This window comes from Helicoverpa zea, chromosome 1 (assembly GCF_022581195.2).
Source record: "Helicoverpa zea isolate HzStark_Cry1AcR chromosome 1, ilHelZeax1.1, whole genome shotgun sequence".
Classification (NCBI taxonomy): Eukaryota; Metazoa; Arthropoda; class Insecta; order Lepidoptera; family Noctuidae; genus Helicoverpa; species Helicoverpa zea.
The window spans coordinates 9,735,540-9,750,868 of NC_061452.1; the positions used below are offsets into that span (position 1 = coordinate 9,735,540).

The following is a 15,329-nucleotide window of genomic DNA, read 5'->3' on the forward strand; positions in this document are numbered from 1 at the left end:
TAATTTATTAACCCAAACAAAACTATTGGCTGTCTAAAAATTTGCAGTGTGCGGTTACTCTCAATATCACACCTCAATACGTAACAGGTTTATTTTTCTCCTAGAAACCATTTCTCTTAAATGACATCATCAAATCATATGTTTTGCCAAATAATATCTACATAACAGAAACTGTCTCTGCCTGTTTTATATTTTGTCACATAACAAGTTTTATTTCTAATGTCAACGACATTTGATGGAATCTATGGGCTGAAAGCGATACCTTTGACCACCTTTGACCTCTGTTTAGATTACTGGATTTTACAGTTTTTGATTAAAACTTTCCGCTTTTTAACTGTGGGTTTTTTATCTATTTTTCCTACAAATTAATTATTAAGTTCGAAAACAAAGTTTTGTCTTTTTCTTGATCAAAAGTTTGGTACGTTTGATTTCTAGAGTTTTGCACTGTGGTTTAACAGAACCCACGGGTAGCACGGGGTGTGCGGAACGTGTTTTCTGCACCCTTTGTGCCCAACGTTCAATACGTTTCCACGAGAGTACCTGTATAGAAAATGTAAAAAAAAAACGATTGTTCAGTGTCCACCTCCATGCTAAGCGTACTTTTCGAGAATAAAAGTTTATTTTACAATATTTCCTAAATCATCTTTCAGGTCGTAATGGTTGCCTTTAAAAAATCCACTAATGAACTGTGCAGGTCAAAACAAGTTGAAGAATCGCACTTGGGAACAAAAAAAATCAAAAGCACTAAGTAAAATACTCCAAGCGAGTTATTTTTAGACCTTGAGTCCCACATGAACGCCATTGAACATACTGTATGTTTGCCGGCCTTAAAAACGAAGTGCACTTGCTTAGTGTCATGTAAATTATTAGGAGTGTTAGCTAAATTTACTCACGACGACCATTTTGTCTATAATGTACGAGTATGTTTCAAGACTATAAAAAATACTTCCCTACATGTTTTTAAATCCTGAGTTAAAACGAGGGGTTTTATTGCTCTGTGTGTTTAGCCATGCTAGGAATTACTTTCAACTAGAAAAAAATGTTCAAGACAATTTCTCACTAATTTACTTAATATTCCTACAAAGATGTACCTATTAATACTATTTCTGTATACACTGTATAAACGATAATATGCATTAGCGCCGTTCTGTCTGGTCATAGCAATGTACTGCGGTTGTGAATCCGGATGCCTAATAACTACATGAGTAAGAATAATTTCGACCGTTGGAAGATACCTATGCTAATCTGTGACATATTTTAAAAACTAGCGACAATATTTTTCCTTTTAATGGAAACGGAAAAATACATTATCATGTCTTGTGTTTGGAAAATTTATGTATTTATCATTTCACATAACGAGTATGATACTTTATTTAAATCAATCAATGTGAGGCCGAATCATCTGAAAACTTGATACATCATTCAAACTTGCTAAATCATCGAATGTTTTAATTAATTATCATAAAGGATGCTGTCATTTCTCGAATCCTCGAGAAAATACGGCGCAAAGTTCGTAATGAAAAAAATTATAAGGTCATTCGCCTTTCTCTCATTTTCAAATTAATTTATAAACTTCTATAAATCAGCAGGTACAAACCGTTTGTTAACATTGTTAACAACTTACCCGTTTAACTAATATATATTTATGGAATTCACATAATTATTGGTAGGCAACGGTTCTTTAGTGTCGTCTAAGGATCTTTAAGATTCAAATTAATGTGTTGGGAATTTGGTAAGAGAAGAACTATCAAATTATATAACTGGTTTAGTTGTAGCCATTAGAATAAAATAATCTGTAAAATGAGATGAGTATCTACTGGAGAAGCATAGTTGTGTCCTCGCATATAAGCTCCTACCTTTTTAAGATCTTTCCAGATTAGGTATATCGGAGTTGACTTGTTGAAAGTATAAAGTTTCAAGTTTCAAACTTTCAAATGCGTTGCTCACAAAACGATTATTATCATCTTAATTCATAGGTAACTTTACTTCTTTAAGTCCTTGCAATATGAAATATTTTACTTTGTATTACCCCGTTCTACTCAAATGAAGGATAAAATAATGCAATATAAAAAAGTATTAATGCTCTACCTAAAACCAGCCCAAAACAGAACACGGGGATCACAAATGAAATAAAAACCAATATCCTTCAGTATATCATTTATTCGTTATAAAACGTTCAAAAAAATGACAATCGCCTCGGCACTTTATGTTATAAATATTATAACAAACATCGCCACATTGGCAACTTCACATATTTCTTTATAATATGGACAGCTCTAGTGAACAATTTTAGATTCAGACGCAATTTGGAAGACCTGTACAAATATATAATTGTTAGAAAATATATATTTTAAATGGCGCCTTTTGTAATGTTTGAAAACATGGGATTTTTTTGAAAATGAGTTTAAACATATAAATTAACGGATCTACAGTTAACTATATGCTTAAACTTATTTCAGCCTCAAAACGAACACAATATTTCCTGCAGAAAAATCATTATAAGCAACATTGACCAGATAAGTATTCATATTTTTTAATGTGTGTTAAAATAAAGCTTAATAAACTATCTACTATGGCATTCCTTCAAACATTGACTTATATTAAATCTTAGGTTTATGTAACAGGCCATTTACATATAATGTAAGTCTACGTGACGTTGATGACATAACAAATATTGAACCTGATAATCTATGCGAGTGCGCTTCTGTTTACCAATTAGGTATACATCAGTCTACCTTGTTGCTAGCAACCTGGAAGCCTGTTACTAATGCAATTGCATAATGCTTTTATTACCATTCGAATAATAGGTACATTAAATTATGGCAGTAATTATTTCACCAAAATATGATCTTTAATGGGCAAAGTTTAATTAATGTTATTGTTCAAATGGTTTGTTTCAATTAACTTTTATTCAGGTTTAGTCAGAAAAGTATGCCTTTTTAATAATATGGTGTCACACTCAAGTAAAAATTTAATCGAATAATCACATCTAATATTCAAAAACCCTGATAGGAGCCATAGCTCCAGCAAATGGTTTACCTGATAGGTTGACATGGGCATTGTGCTTACTTAAGTTCATTAAATTACAGCGAACTGTTAATAGCCTCTATTTTAGCCTCTACGGAGCACGAATCTGCCTTGAAAAGTAATTGTCAACAAAGTTAGGGAGAAACATAAGGCAAGTCATACAGGCTACCGTCAAAGTAGGAAACAAAATGGAGCTCAGGTCAACTTGTCAGGTGAACTATTGCGTGTATGGCCACTGTTAGGTACAAAATATGACAAAAAGTGGCATGGATTATATTTAAAATATGCACGACCTTTTTAAAATTCTCAAATGGAAGCGATTCAAACAATTTGTTGCCATCAAACGTCACGTAAGTCTCTAAATTATAACCTATAAAATGATCCGTTTAATCTAAATACCCATCACACAGAAGCCTCTCATAGATTAAAACGAAATCCTAGCTGTTAACACTACTTAACACATCATACCGATTTCTCTTAGAACGTAGACGAACTCGATGCGTTGTAAGAAAAATCCCAGTACAGGCAATCACCAACTGAAAAATAATAAGAACATATTAAATACCTTAACAACAATACTTTAGGAGTAAGTTCCGTCCATCTGAACTGCTCACATCCATTTCATTCTTGTTACCTTTACATTACATCAAAAAACATATGATTGCATTTTAATACCTATAATTTGTGGATAACGACTACTAAACTGCAAGAAGTGAAAAAGCATCTCTGAGTGCCACTACTAAAAACCATATTTTAATGTAGCCTGGCGTGAGAAAGATTACATCTAATCACCTATAAAAGCGGTCACCACGTGACACAAATAGATTACTTTTTGGTCAGACGCAGTAGTTTAAAGAACATCAAAGACTGCAAGGTGATACCAGGCGAAGCTGTAGTCTCGCAGCACCGACCCCTAATTATGGATGTGATTTTAACTTCCCGGCCAAAAGCCAAAGAGAGACGGCCCCCCAAAATCAAATGGCATCTGTTGGGGAAGGCTGAGTTGGCCCGGGAATTTAGAAAAGTAGTGGTTGATAAGATGATTGAAATGGGAGAAATGAATGAAAAGAATGTGAATGAATGCTGGAGTGGAATGGCGACGTGTATAAGGAAAGCGGCAAGAAGCATTCTAGGAGAATCAAAAGGGAATGGAGTGATAGAGAAGGAAACTTGGTGGTGGGTGGAAGAAGTGCAGAGTGTATTAAAGGAAAAGAAGATGAAATTCAAGGAATGGCAGCGGACGGAAGACAATGATGATAGTGAAAAAGCACGAAAAAAGGCTGAATATGATGAATGTAAGAAGAAAGCAAAGAAGATTGTGGCTGTTTCAAGGGCAAAAGCGCACGAGAGGATGTATGACTCCCTAGATAGCCCAGCTGGTCAAAATGACTTTTACCGATTGGTTAAATCTAGGGAGAAAATGACAAGAGATGTATGCCAGATAAGGTGTGTAAAGAATGGAGACGGAACGGTCCTTTCGAATGATGTGGAGATTAAAGGTAGGTGGAAGGAATATTTTGAAAGACTGATGAATGAAGAAAATGAGTGGAGCGGTGTGCTCCATCATAAAGCGGTGAACGAGGGCCTTGTAAGAAATGTATGTGAGGATGAGGTCAGATTAGCAGTGAATGGAATGAAAAATGGAAAAGCGATAGGGCCAGATGGAATACCAGTGGAAGTGTGGAAATTATTAAAGATGGATGGATGGAAATGGCTGGCTTTATTCTTCAATAAGTTGTTGCAAGAGGAAACTATACCAGACGAGTGGTGCAATAGTTTCCTGGTGCCCATTTTTAAGAACAAGGGTGATGTGTTGAATTGCAACAACTATAGAGGAATAAAGCTAATGTCACATAGTATGAAAGTGTGGGAGAAAGTTATTGAAAGGAGGCTGAGAGAAGAGAGTGATATCGCACGAAATCAATTCGGTTTTATGCCTGGTCGGAGTACAACGGACGCTATATTCTGTATTCGCCAATTGTGCGAAAAGTACAGGGGTGCACACAAAAACTTGCATATGGTGTTCGTTGACCTTGAGAAGGCATATGACCGGGTGCCTCGTGAGGTTTTGTGGTGGGCCCTTGAGGAGAAAGGTATACCAGGGAAGTATGTGCAGTTGATCCGAGCGATGTACGGCAGATGCCGTACAGAAGTCCGGTCCGCAGCGGGCACTACCACCAGCTTCAGTGTAGGTGTTGGCTTACATCAGGGGTCGGCCCTCAGCCCGTATCTCTTCCTGCTTGTAATGGACGCGCTTACGGCAGATATACGGGAGGAGGCACCCTGGTGTATGCTTTTCGCCGATGACATTGTTCTGGTGGGGGAGAGTGGGCCAGAGGTCCAGAGTAGACTGGAGGCATGGCGGCTGAGACTGGAGACAGTGGGTTTAAAGGTGAGCAGGAGTAAAACCGAATACCTTCATTGTGATTTTGGCGGTATTTCGGGACCCATGACCATAACCCTAGCCGGCATGCCCCTACCAGTTTGCTCCGACTTCCGGTACCTTGGTTCACTCGTCCAAAGTGACGGTGAGGTGAACAGGGACGTTACGCATCGGATCAATACTGGATGGATGAAGTGGCGACAGGTAACTAGCGCTATTTGTGACCCGCGGATGCCCCTCAAACTGAAGGGCAAAATTTACAAATCCGTCATTAGACCTGTCGTCCTGTATGGATCGGAGTGTTGGGCATTGAAAAAGACGGACGAGAAGAGAGTGCATGTAACAGAAATGAGAATGCTGAGATGGATGTGTGGTGTTACAAGAATGGATAAAGTGAGGAATGATTACATTAGAGGAAGTCTGAAAGTAGCGCCAGTTACAGAAAAGATGAGAAGTAGAAGATTGTCGTGGTATGGACATGTAATGAGGAGGGATGATACGCATGCAACAAAGTGTGTGCTAAGTATGAATGTAGATGGATGGAGAGGAAGAGGAAGACCTAAGAAAAGATGGATGGATTGCCTGAAAGATGATATGAATAGGAAGGGAGTGAGTGTCAGTATGACGAGTGACAGGGGAAAATGGAAGAAAATGACATATTGCGCCGACCCCAAGTAATATTTGGGAACAGGGCAGGAGAAAGAAAGAAGCGTGAGAAAGATTAGAATGCAGGAAAACAAAACAATAAAAAAATTGTGTCGTGTCCAAAATGTGCTAAGAATATATGTTACGTATATGGGTGAACGATTTCTTTATTTCTACTCTTTATCACCTTCAAATCCGCATTCCATTCAAGTCTATGGTTTTGCCGAACATATTGGCCAATCGTCGGCCATCGGATATACCCATCACTATCCATAGATCACATACCAAGGTGAAATATGGAGATGATATACCGGTTTAGTATTACTTATTTAGTTAATAAAACTTTACTAATTAGCTGACTTTAAGCGGATGTGAATGTCATTCCATACTTATTTAGATTACCGAATTAGCACTTACTCAAGGTTCAAAGGTAAAGTATCTCTTTGGGCGTTGTTTAATGACTCAATTTGGGAAAACCGCAAATATTGCGATGTCATCTCATAGGCACCAATAAATAAATAGTAACATTCAATTGCTTTACATAAGGAATAAAAAGAGGACAGTAAATATATACTAACATAAACAGTTTATATTTAGCGTAGGTACTAAGGTTAAATGAATGTTATTTATTTCAATGTTATTTTTTTTTTGTATAAAATATTTTAATTAATAAATAATTTATGTAGTGTCAACGTTCTCATAATAGATTTTAAGCTTAGTTAATTACCTATATAGTTTTTGACAGCAGGCAAGGGAGTTCTTAAATCGGTTATTCATATCGTTAATTCATAATTCAGTTCATGCTCTCCGTGCCAAGTCGGGCCGTCAAATGCAGATAACATTAATCTTTGAACATTATAATCATTGTCAATTAAAAACTATTCAATCCTTACCTTTGCGGTTAGTTGCTCAATTTATTTACGCATTTCATAATGTGACAGACACATAAACAGTTGGAATGTGTCGATGAGCATGACGGTACGTTTTAAGATGTTTGTTTAATTTGGCTACGAAGAAGGCTGTTTGAATCTCACGTAAAGGTTAAATTTTAACACTACAAGTTATATTGGTAATGCAATAAGAGTACAAAGTGCAATCTACTCCATGCACAAGGTGAAAAATAATAATAAGTGCTTTAAAAATATATGACAACTGAGATTACGTTTAAATATTATCAAAAGTTGAGCTGTAAGATTATTTAAATTCATTCAATAAGCTAAAAAATACACATACTTAAATACATAAATTCCTTCAAATGGTAATATACAAGTTGTCTATAAGGCCTTAAACTAAGAAGAAGGGTGGTAATGGTGTTATCCTCATAATTTCATTCCATTCTTGCAGCCTTTGGAGCCAACCTTGACCTCAGTGTTGGTTACGACACTCTTTCTCAAAGATCATCGGTTAAGCAATACCGATGGCATCTATTTTAAACCATTGATTCATAAATGTGTCTCTTAACATGTCAGTTATAGCAATAAATTATAATTTATTTCATCATTTCGTTTGCCTTAAAGGGAAAATGTTTTTACTATTATCCTCAAGTCGATTTTTTATTGTATAAGACGAGTATAAAAGAAAAGATCGATAACTTTGGTTTTTAAACCATAAAACCTCTATACTTATTCATGCTTGGATGCAAAAAAAGTTGTGCACGTGCGAAATAATAAAAAAAAATACTGACATGAAACTTCTCTGCTACTCAACGTTCTGACTTATTATGAGCTATTGGAAGTTGCCGCGACTAATGGTACCTAATTACCAGCGGTAGGTCCCTGTATAATAAAAATATAAATCATTTGTAGATCAATAAATATAAATAGAAAGAAAGAAAAATGTAATTTGAAAATAAAACGAATAGGTTTTGGAAACTTAAACTAACAAGCAAATACTAATGGGAATGGTAATTGGGAAGATGCTAGTGAGAGATATGAATATACATACATACATTCATAAACCTTTTAGCAGGCTTCTAGTACACTACAGTTTAATTAATTTTGAATTTCCACGAACTACTTAGTCTGTACTTTCCTAAAGAAACAATATTATTCCAAAATGCTGAGTCACAGAGTAATTTGCTCCCAATGTATTTAACTTCATATTAATTAAATTATAGCAGAATTCCGAACCAGTAAGTATTCACTAATTAATCGATTCTATATTATTGGCTCTCGATTCGAACGTGTTTATTAGAGTGAACTATTGAATCATGCTTTCGGCGAATGATTTCTAAACGTGGAAAACCATTTGAAAATTATGTTTTGATCGGTGTGATTATTGAACATTATAAAACGTAAAGGTTTTCTAGTTAGCTTATATATACAGGGTGTAGGTAAGTATCGTCTATAGTCTGATCTCTGCACCAAAGGTTGACTTTATTCTGCAGAACTTATTTAGAGGCATCCACTCATGAATGTTTATTATGTAGTGGAACATCAGCTGCCGTAAGAGAAATGTGTACATAAGAATAAACAAATGCAACTATTTACTAAATAACGAAATAGTCATGATCTTCAAGTGTCATTGTAAGACACATTGTTTCACAATTTCTGGTCTATTAACCGACTTCAAAATAAGAAAATCTCAATTTTCAAACTGATTTGACCTGTATGTATGTCTATGCGCGATTATCTCACGTTTGGCAGTACTGATTTTGATGCGGTTTTCAGAATAGATTTTAGGTAGGTATATTTATTGAAGTCGTATTTTTTAAGCTAAATAGTTTTTGATTTCCTATTACGCAGATTAAACATTTGGTTTATAATACAGTGTAAAATCGAAACATTTATTTCGTTGACCGGGGTCTATGTCCATAGATATGTATTTACTAATGCGATATGGGTCTCCACTATGCCTTAGTTACGTTTATTTTTAGGCACAGTTATAAAAAAAAAACTATAAAAGACAATCATGACTACGCAAAAATAAAACTGTGATTCATAAGCTGTTACTGACAGCAAACAGGATCCCAAACCTTTTCAAAAGTGTGTAAAAATATTTTAGTCTCTACTATTCATATTTTTCAAATAACTCGAAAACTCCATGAATTCGGTTAGTAACATTTTGCCCATTTTGGTCGCTACTAAGGAAAAATTTTCTTTAAGATTTTTCACGAATATTTCTGAAGGTTTTAAAGAGACGGGTTTCTATGGAAGCCTGAGCTAATGAAAATATTTTGTAACAAAATTGCTAACAGTTTCTTGGAACTCTCGTAGTTCTTTTTAAAATTGTTCCCTATACATTAAAAATAGAATTAAAAAGTTACCCATGATGGAAAAAGCTGGCCGCTGCTACTTTCGGCTTAGCTGCCTTAGCTTTGAGCGCGAGAGCTCCAGCGACTCCCACAGCACCGACCTTCGCTGCCTTTAGGCCCAGAGCACCTGAAGAAAAACAAAATAGAACGATTAGTAAAAACAAGAAACAACAGAACGTTTTCTATTCTAAATTCAAACATTTTGGTAGAGCCAATATGTAAAATAGGAAGCCAGTTACCATATGACAAATTCCTTCCTCCGTAGACAAAGTCCAAAGGAACTAATGATGGTCTTACGTCATCGTAGTTTTATATGCAATATCTGCCCATATTTTAAAAATTCATTGATAAATCAGTTTTATAAAAAAATTACGATCTATTTTTAAACGTCATGAAAATATCACTATTTGAAATTATCAGTAGGAGATCCTATCAGAGCAATGGTTTTTTTTCTACGCCAAAACAGAATCGTGTATTCCCAAAGCGAAAGTAGGAGAACATGCAAGTAGTGATGTTTCTCTAACAATATTTTAGCATCGGATGCAGAGCACGCGTATCGGGAATCCTGCCTCGAGTGCTGTTACATCCATCAGTGGATTAGCGCCGCCTAACGACCGGGATAATGATTTGCGTACCAAAACATGTTTACATGTACGCAGACGATGCAAATTTTAGCTTTGCACGTCTTTTACTGGCTAAACTAGCGTTACGTTGTGAATATCTCTCGTTAATGTATGTATGGCTACGAATGTTAGAATTTGCTCTTGTAGCGCGGCGATTCCTTATTTCGTAGCACTGACTTACTACGGCTTTAGCATTAACTTTCTGATTAGTTATTTATTATTACTTTTTTTTTTAGAACATGTTAGTCAGAAAGTCTTCATGGTGTTAAACGATTCGATACACAAAGCTAAGTCCAATGACGCTTTACCTCTCACTGCAGAAATTTAGGCTTGTGTAATGTGTGAGATAGGATTACTTGAAAATAAATCTAACATGTATGCGATCCCGACGATAGGCAAATATCTGAAGGCCAATGTCCGCCTGAGCACAAATATTTAGTCTGTTGTGAAAATCGAAGTCGCAACACTCGACATGAAAGGACTTTACTCACAAATATAGGTAGGTACAGCATTATGAGAATATTTTCCAATTTCAAATCCTAGACCGCATGTACAAGTTTCTTTAGAAAACTCACAGAACTTTATTCAAGAAAATTTATGTTCTGCATTCTGTATAATTTATTTACATTACGTAATTCTATGCACACAGCTTATATATACAATATAAAAGGAAATAGGTTAATAAACGTAGGTCAGTATTGACACACTAGGTGTACAAACATCGTCAGTTTACTTTACTGAATAATTGGAATACTTTCTGAGGGCTCGGACGGAGGTCGACGTTATTTAATCAATAGAATATTAAATCATAGAACCAACACATTCATTATGAAAGTAATAGACTGTAAGCATACTTTTTTGTCTATAGTTTCGAGGATTAAAATGTTTTCAGAAGAGTTTTTCTAACCACATTTTCCGGAAAAATTTGCAGAGTTGTTCACACCAACACTTCACTTTAATTTATTCAATAACTAGCTGGTGCCCGCGACTTCGTCTGCGCAGGTTTAGTATTTCGAACAATATGTTTACAAATTGTAGCCTATGTGTTATTCTGATGTATAAGCTATATTATTGTAAAGTTTCATTAAAATCCATTCAGTAGTTTTTGCGTGAAAGAGTAACAAACATCCATACACCCATACATACAAACTTTCGCGTTTATAATATTAGTAGGATAATGCATGTGTTAATAAAAGGCGTGTAACTGCTATCTTAATGCACGATCATTAAAATCTAGTCAATCATTAACTAACTATTATTTTCCCAATAAATGTATTCAACTTCATTTATAAGCGTTAATGGGAGACAATGATTCTCACGCTTCCCACACTAATTTACCTCAATATTCCGTATTCTAAGGCTTATGTACACAAGGTGCATGTTGAATTATTTCTAAATCGTTCAACGCTATGAATAGAAATGGCCAGATACTTGGAAATGCCATATTTGTACAAAAACTGCTGACTCATGCAGGGCATGTCACTTCATGGCCAATTCTCATAGTTTGACGTGTGCAAATGTAATAATTTTCACTTCATTACGTTAAAGTTAAAGATACATTGGCATAACATGGTGTTTATGATTTTTATTAAACTTAATAACTACTTTGTGTTTTGCTTTAAACTAATGTAATGTTGACTTAATTGACGACATCTAAATATGTCTTCAAAATTAAACCAATTCTTATCTACCCTTGACTTCTTATCTGCCAAACACTAAGGCGTCAAGAAATGGAATCCAGTAAAATTCTAGAACAATATTTTAACCTTTTGACCAACACGAGAGAGAATGACAAAGCTCATGCGGCCATGAGCCCTATTAGCTAAACACGGTCTACGCTACCTTGATGGCATGTTAAAATTAAATGTTTGCATGCTCAACGTGGTTGTAGGTAAAATATTTGATTATTAGCAAAATGGCATTAATATATTTGCGTTTAAGGCTAGATGACAATAATTAAGTAAATTAAAGTCCGTAAAAAAAATGTTGGGCCATATTTTTTCTCGAATTATTTTCACGCCCGAAACATTTTCACGTGTGTATAATGATTATTAATTGGCTTGCCCTATTTATATCAGAATTCTATGAAACATGGTACTGTATTGATTTGCTTCTGTCTAGGATTGAAAAAGGAACGAATTCTGCCTTCAAGATAGTAGTAGCTATAATTACACAGTTATATGGAACATTCTTTCTGCTCCTTTGGATAATGTGCATATTTAATACTTTATGCGCGTTTCAACGGTATACCCGTTAATTAATTAAATACTTCACTTAGTTCTTCGTGAAATTTTGAGAATATACAACTTAAAATATAAGTACGCATCTCTGAAGTTAAAAATATGGCCCCCATCTCAGGGGAAGCTTTTGTTGAGGAAAATGACGAAGTACGTACCAAGAAGCAACTTCTTCTTCAAGAGCAGCAGACCTCTCTTATTCCTCGGACTCCTGTCATGTTCTGGAGTGTCGAGGTATGATTCCTGTGCCGCGTCCAAAGGCTGAGGTTCTTGGTACGCAATCACCACGGCGATCAGGCACGCAAGGACTACAATGGTTGAGGTCTGCATGGTTGAAGATTCTGGGGAATTAATTAGAAATATTGCTTGTGATAATGGGGAAAAAATAAATACTCTTTCTCTAAAACAATCGGTATAGATTCACAATCTCATTAAACATTAAAAAAAGTAACCGTATTCAGCGACGACAACGAATTACGTTAACCTTTTATTATTGGACAGTCCAGTCCAACTAGTGCCTTAAAATTAAATGGTATCAAAGGTAAATAAAATTAAATATTTATTTACTAAGATGGGAAAGGCAAAGAGGCATAGGTATTGACATCACGAAACAACTTTCAAGCAGGAACTACAAACACTGCACTTATTTATTTATTTTTATTCCACAACCCGCTCTATTTTGATGACGGCTTTCAGAACTACATACCTACCAACATCTGTGTACATTCGATAATTTACTTCATGTAAAAAACCTTGAAGTTTGCATCGTAATATATTATGATATTTACTTAATCAGCTAGTAGGAGGCCGTAAAAGGACTTTTACATCAGAATCTAGTTTACACTTTTGATTTATTATTTTTTGTGTTTTACACGGAACGACTGCGACATACACAAAGTCGTGCCCTCCAAAAATAGAGAACCTCGTCGTCATGTCAAGATGGTCACCCATCCAAGGATCAACCGCGCCAAGCGTTGTTTAACCTTATGTTCGATCGACCAGTATGGCTGTTGACAATGGCTAAGTAGCCACGAGCTCCATCATAAATTGTCATTGTAAATTATAATTTTATCGTAGCTGAAAGTGCTTCCTGGAGATTCGATTAAATGCTTTTATACCTGTTATGGAAGCCTGTGTCATCTGCCGAATTACCCACAACATAACAATTATATTTTTATGTTTATGTGCCTGCATTTATCAAGAACATTTTGCGGTGATGCATTTTAATAACAAGCTTTTAATTGGTATAATGTATTTTGACAAGAATTCAATGCCAATTCAAAAAGTGGTAAATATTATTATGAAGTTATCGCGTTTCCTCTTTTACTTCTTACAAATAATATATTTGTTTTGGGTTGTCTACTCTAGTGTATTTTCTACGAAACAAACTAGTACTCACAGACATTTTTAAACAATAGTTTTTGCTTTTATATCATTAAACTTCCTAAATTGCTGAACATTAAACGGCAGCGAAATAAACTTGGTAGGTATTTATGGCTACAAGTCCCTTGCTCTAGCACTAAATCGATCATAATAATATTTGATATAATATAACGTAAAATAGTATTAAAAAACAAGTCTATGTTATGTTTTTATTGCCCAACATCTAAATCATGGTCCACATGATTAACACTTATTAGCATTGTAGTTATGTTAATAAGCTAAGCAGGTGCTGTAAAAAATCATTTAGGTACTGGTTTCAACCGACTCTAAAAAGGGTGAAGTTTCTCTGTCATTTGTGAACCGATTCAAAATATGTTTTTATTCGCATATTTATACCAAAGCCTGTAACAGATCGCGGATTATCTTTGAAACGAACTCAAGCGTATTTGTTTATCGACTGTTCTTAATCTATGTTAATTAACAGACAGTCATCAGGACTAATTGGGATTACTGAGGCGCGTATAGGAATTTCCTTAATCCCCGCTAAGGTTACGATAATCGAAAGCAGTAAATATTCCTCCGAATAAACTCAAATCAAAGCTCAGAAGAACGAAATCATGTCACATACAATTTTACGGAATCAACGAAAATAATATTCATATTATTTTGTTATTCATTTTAAATTGATATAAACGAAACACATTCCCGTACAAAAATTTTCCGAAAAAGAAATGTTGCAATTCCGCTAAGAAGCGTTCCAACGGAAATTGAGACATTTCTATTTGGTTTTCGTTCAACATTTCCTAGCCATCTCCTTGGCGATCCGGTTGCGGCTGCCGAGAAAACATTTGCTTCACTACCTATCGACGGGCGCACGCCAAAATACAACAAATATATATAGGTAGGTACTTCTACAACGTAAATGATAACGCAATTTAAAATTGTATTTTAGAAACGAAAGATGATATCAATTTTCAGCTACACCCAAATAGCTATTGAAATAATTACCCCAAAACTGACATTAAATAATAGATAAGTGTAATGAATTATTCATTTGTGAAATCATATTATACTGGCTGACACGTGGGCTTTAGGTGTGTCAAATATCGAATGCAAATTAGCCATCAATATATCTGGGCTTAATTGTCCCATCACAATGGTAGTAAATAGCACCTGTGTCGCAAAAAACATACGAACATGAAATGACTCATCAGTTAAATTATGTTAACTATTCTTAAAACGGTTATTACATAGGTAGGCGTCCCATAAGATAAAAAATATTTTAGAAGTTCTAGAAAATACCTAATTTAAAAGAAACTAGGTTCTTTCCAAAAGAAATGTTCACTATCAAATCAAGTTTCTACTTTCTCGGATAATCCTACGCACTGAAAAGAAACAACTGCCACTACTACTTATACACTGGTTCGTAAAAAAAGTATTACGCAAGTACCTTGTCGATATGCTAACGTACACACAACACAGCACTGCAGCAGCCACTGACACACGATGACAATGAGCTGGTGTCCAATTCTTTTATAGATTGCACTACGATGCTTCGGGGGAGGGCGTTCGAGCCTCGCATTTCGTAGGGTTCAAGGAAAACACACGCGCAAGTACGCACCGTGACAGACGTCCCTTTTGTTCGTCATGCTGGACAATAATTAATTTGCAAGGTGTCATCCGTGTGTTCTACAACTAGTTATTCCTAATTTTGGCTGCAAGTCTTTTAGTGCAAGCTTCCTGTTTTTTTGCAATGCAATTCTATAAAAGACTTAAAG

At 35.3% G+C, this 15,329-nt stretch overlaps 1 protein-coding gene across 1 annotated transcript; it reads right to left on the reverse strand.

Annotated features, from left to right (window-relative positions):
* Positions 1–2,142: 2,142 nt before the first annotated feature.
* LOC124634614 lies at positions 2,143–15,059 on the reverse strand. The gene is made up of 4 exons (XM_047170266.1): positions 15,002–15,059; positions 12,327–12,509; positions 9,321–9,435; positions 2,143–3,563 (listed from the first exon to the last, which is right to left on the reverse strand). Exons 2-4 carry the CDS (start codon positions 12,496–12,498, stop codon positions 3,557–3,559), a joined length of 294 nt encoding a protein of 97 aa, XP_047026222.1. The 5' UTR covers positions 12,499–12,509; positions 15,002–15,059; the 3' UTR covers positions 2,143–3,556.
* Between the last annotated feature and the right edge of the window lie 270 nt (positions 15,060–15,329).

Excerpts from the sequence above, each read along its gene's own strand:
- LOC124634614 (XM_047170266.1), bottom strand. The coding sequence starts at position 12,498 with ATGCAGACCTCAACCATTGTAGTCCTTGCGTGCCTGATCGCCGTGGTG. Across the intron at positions 9,436-12,326 it reads GAAGAAGAAGTTGCTTCTTG|GTGCTCTGGGCCTAAAGGCA; the intron begins GTACGTACTTCG and ends GTTTTTCTTCAG.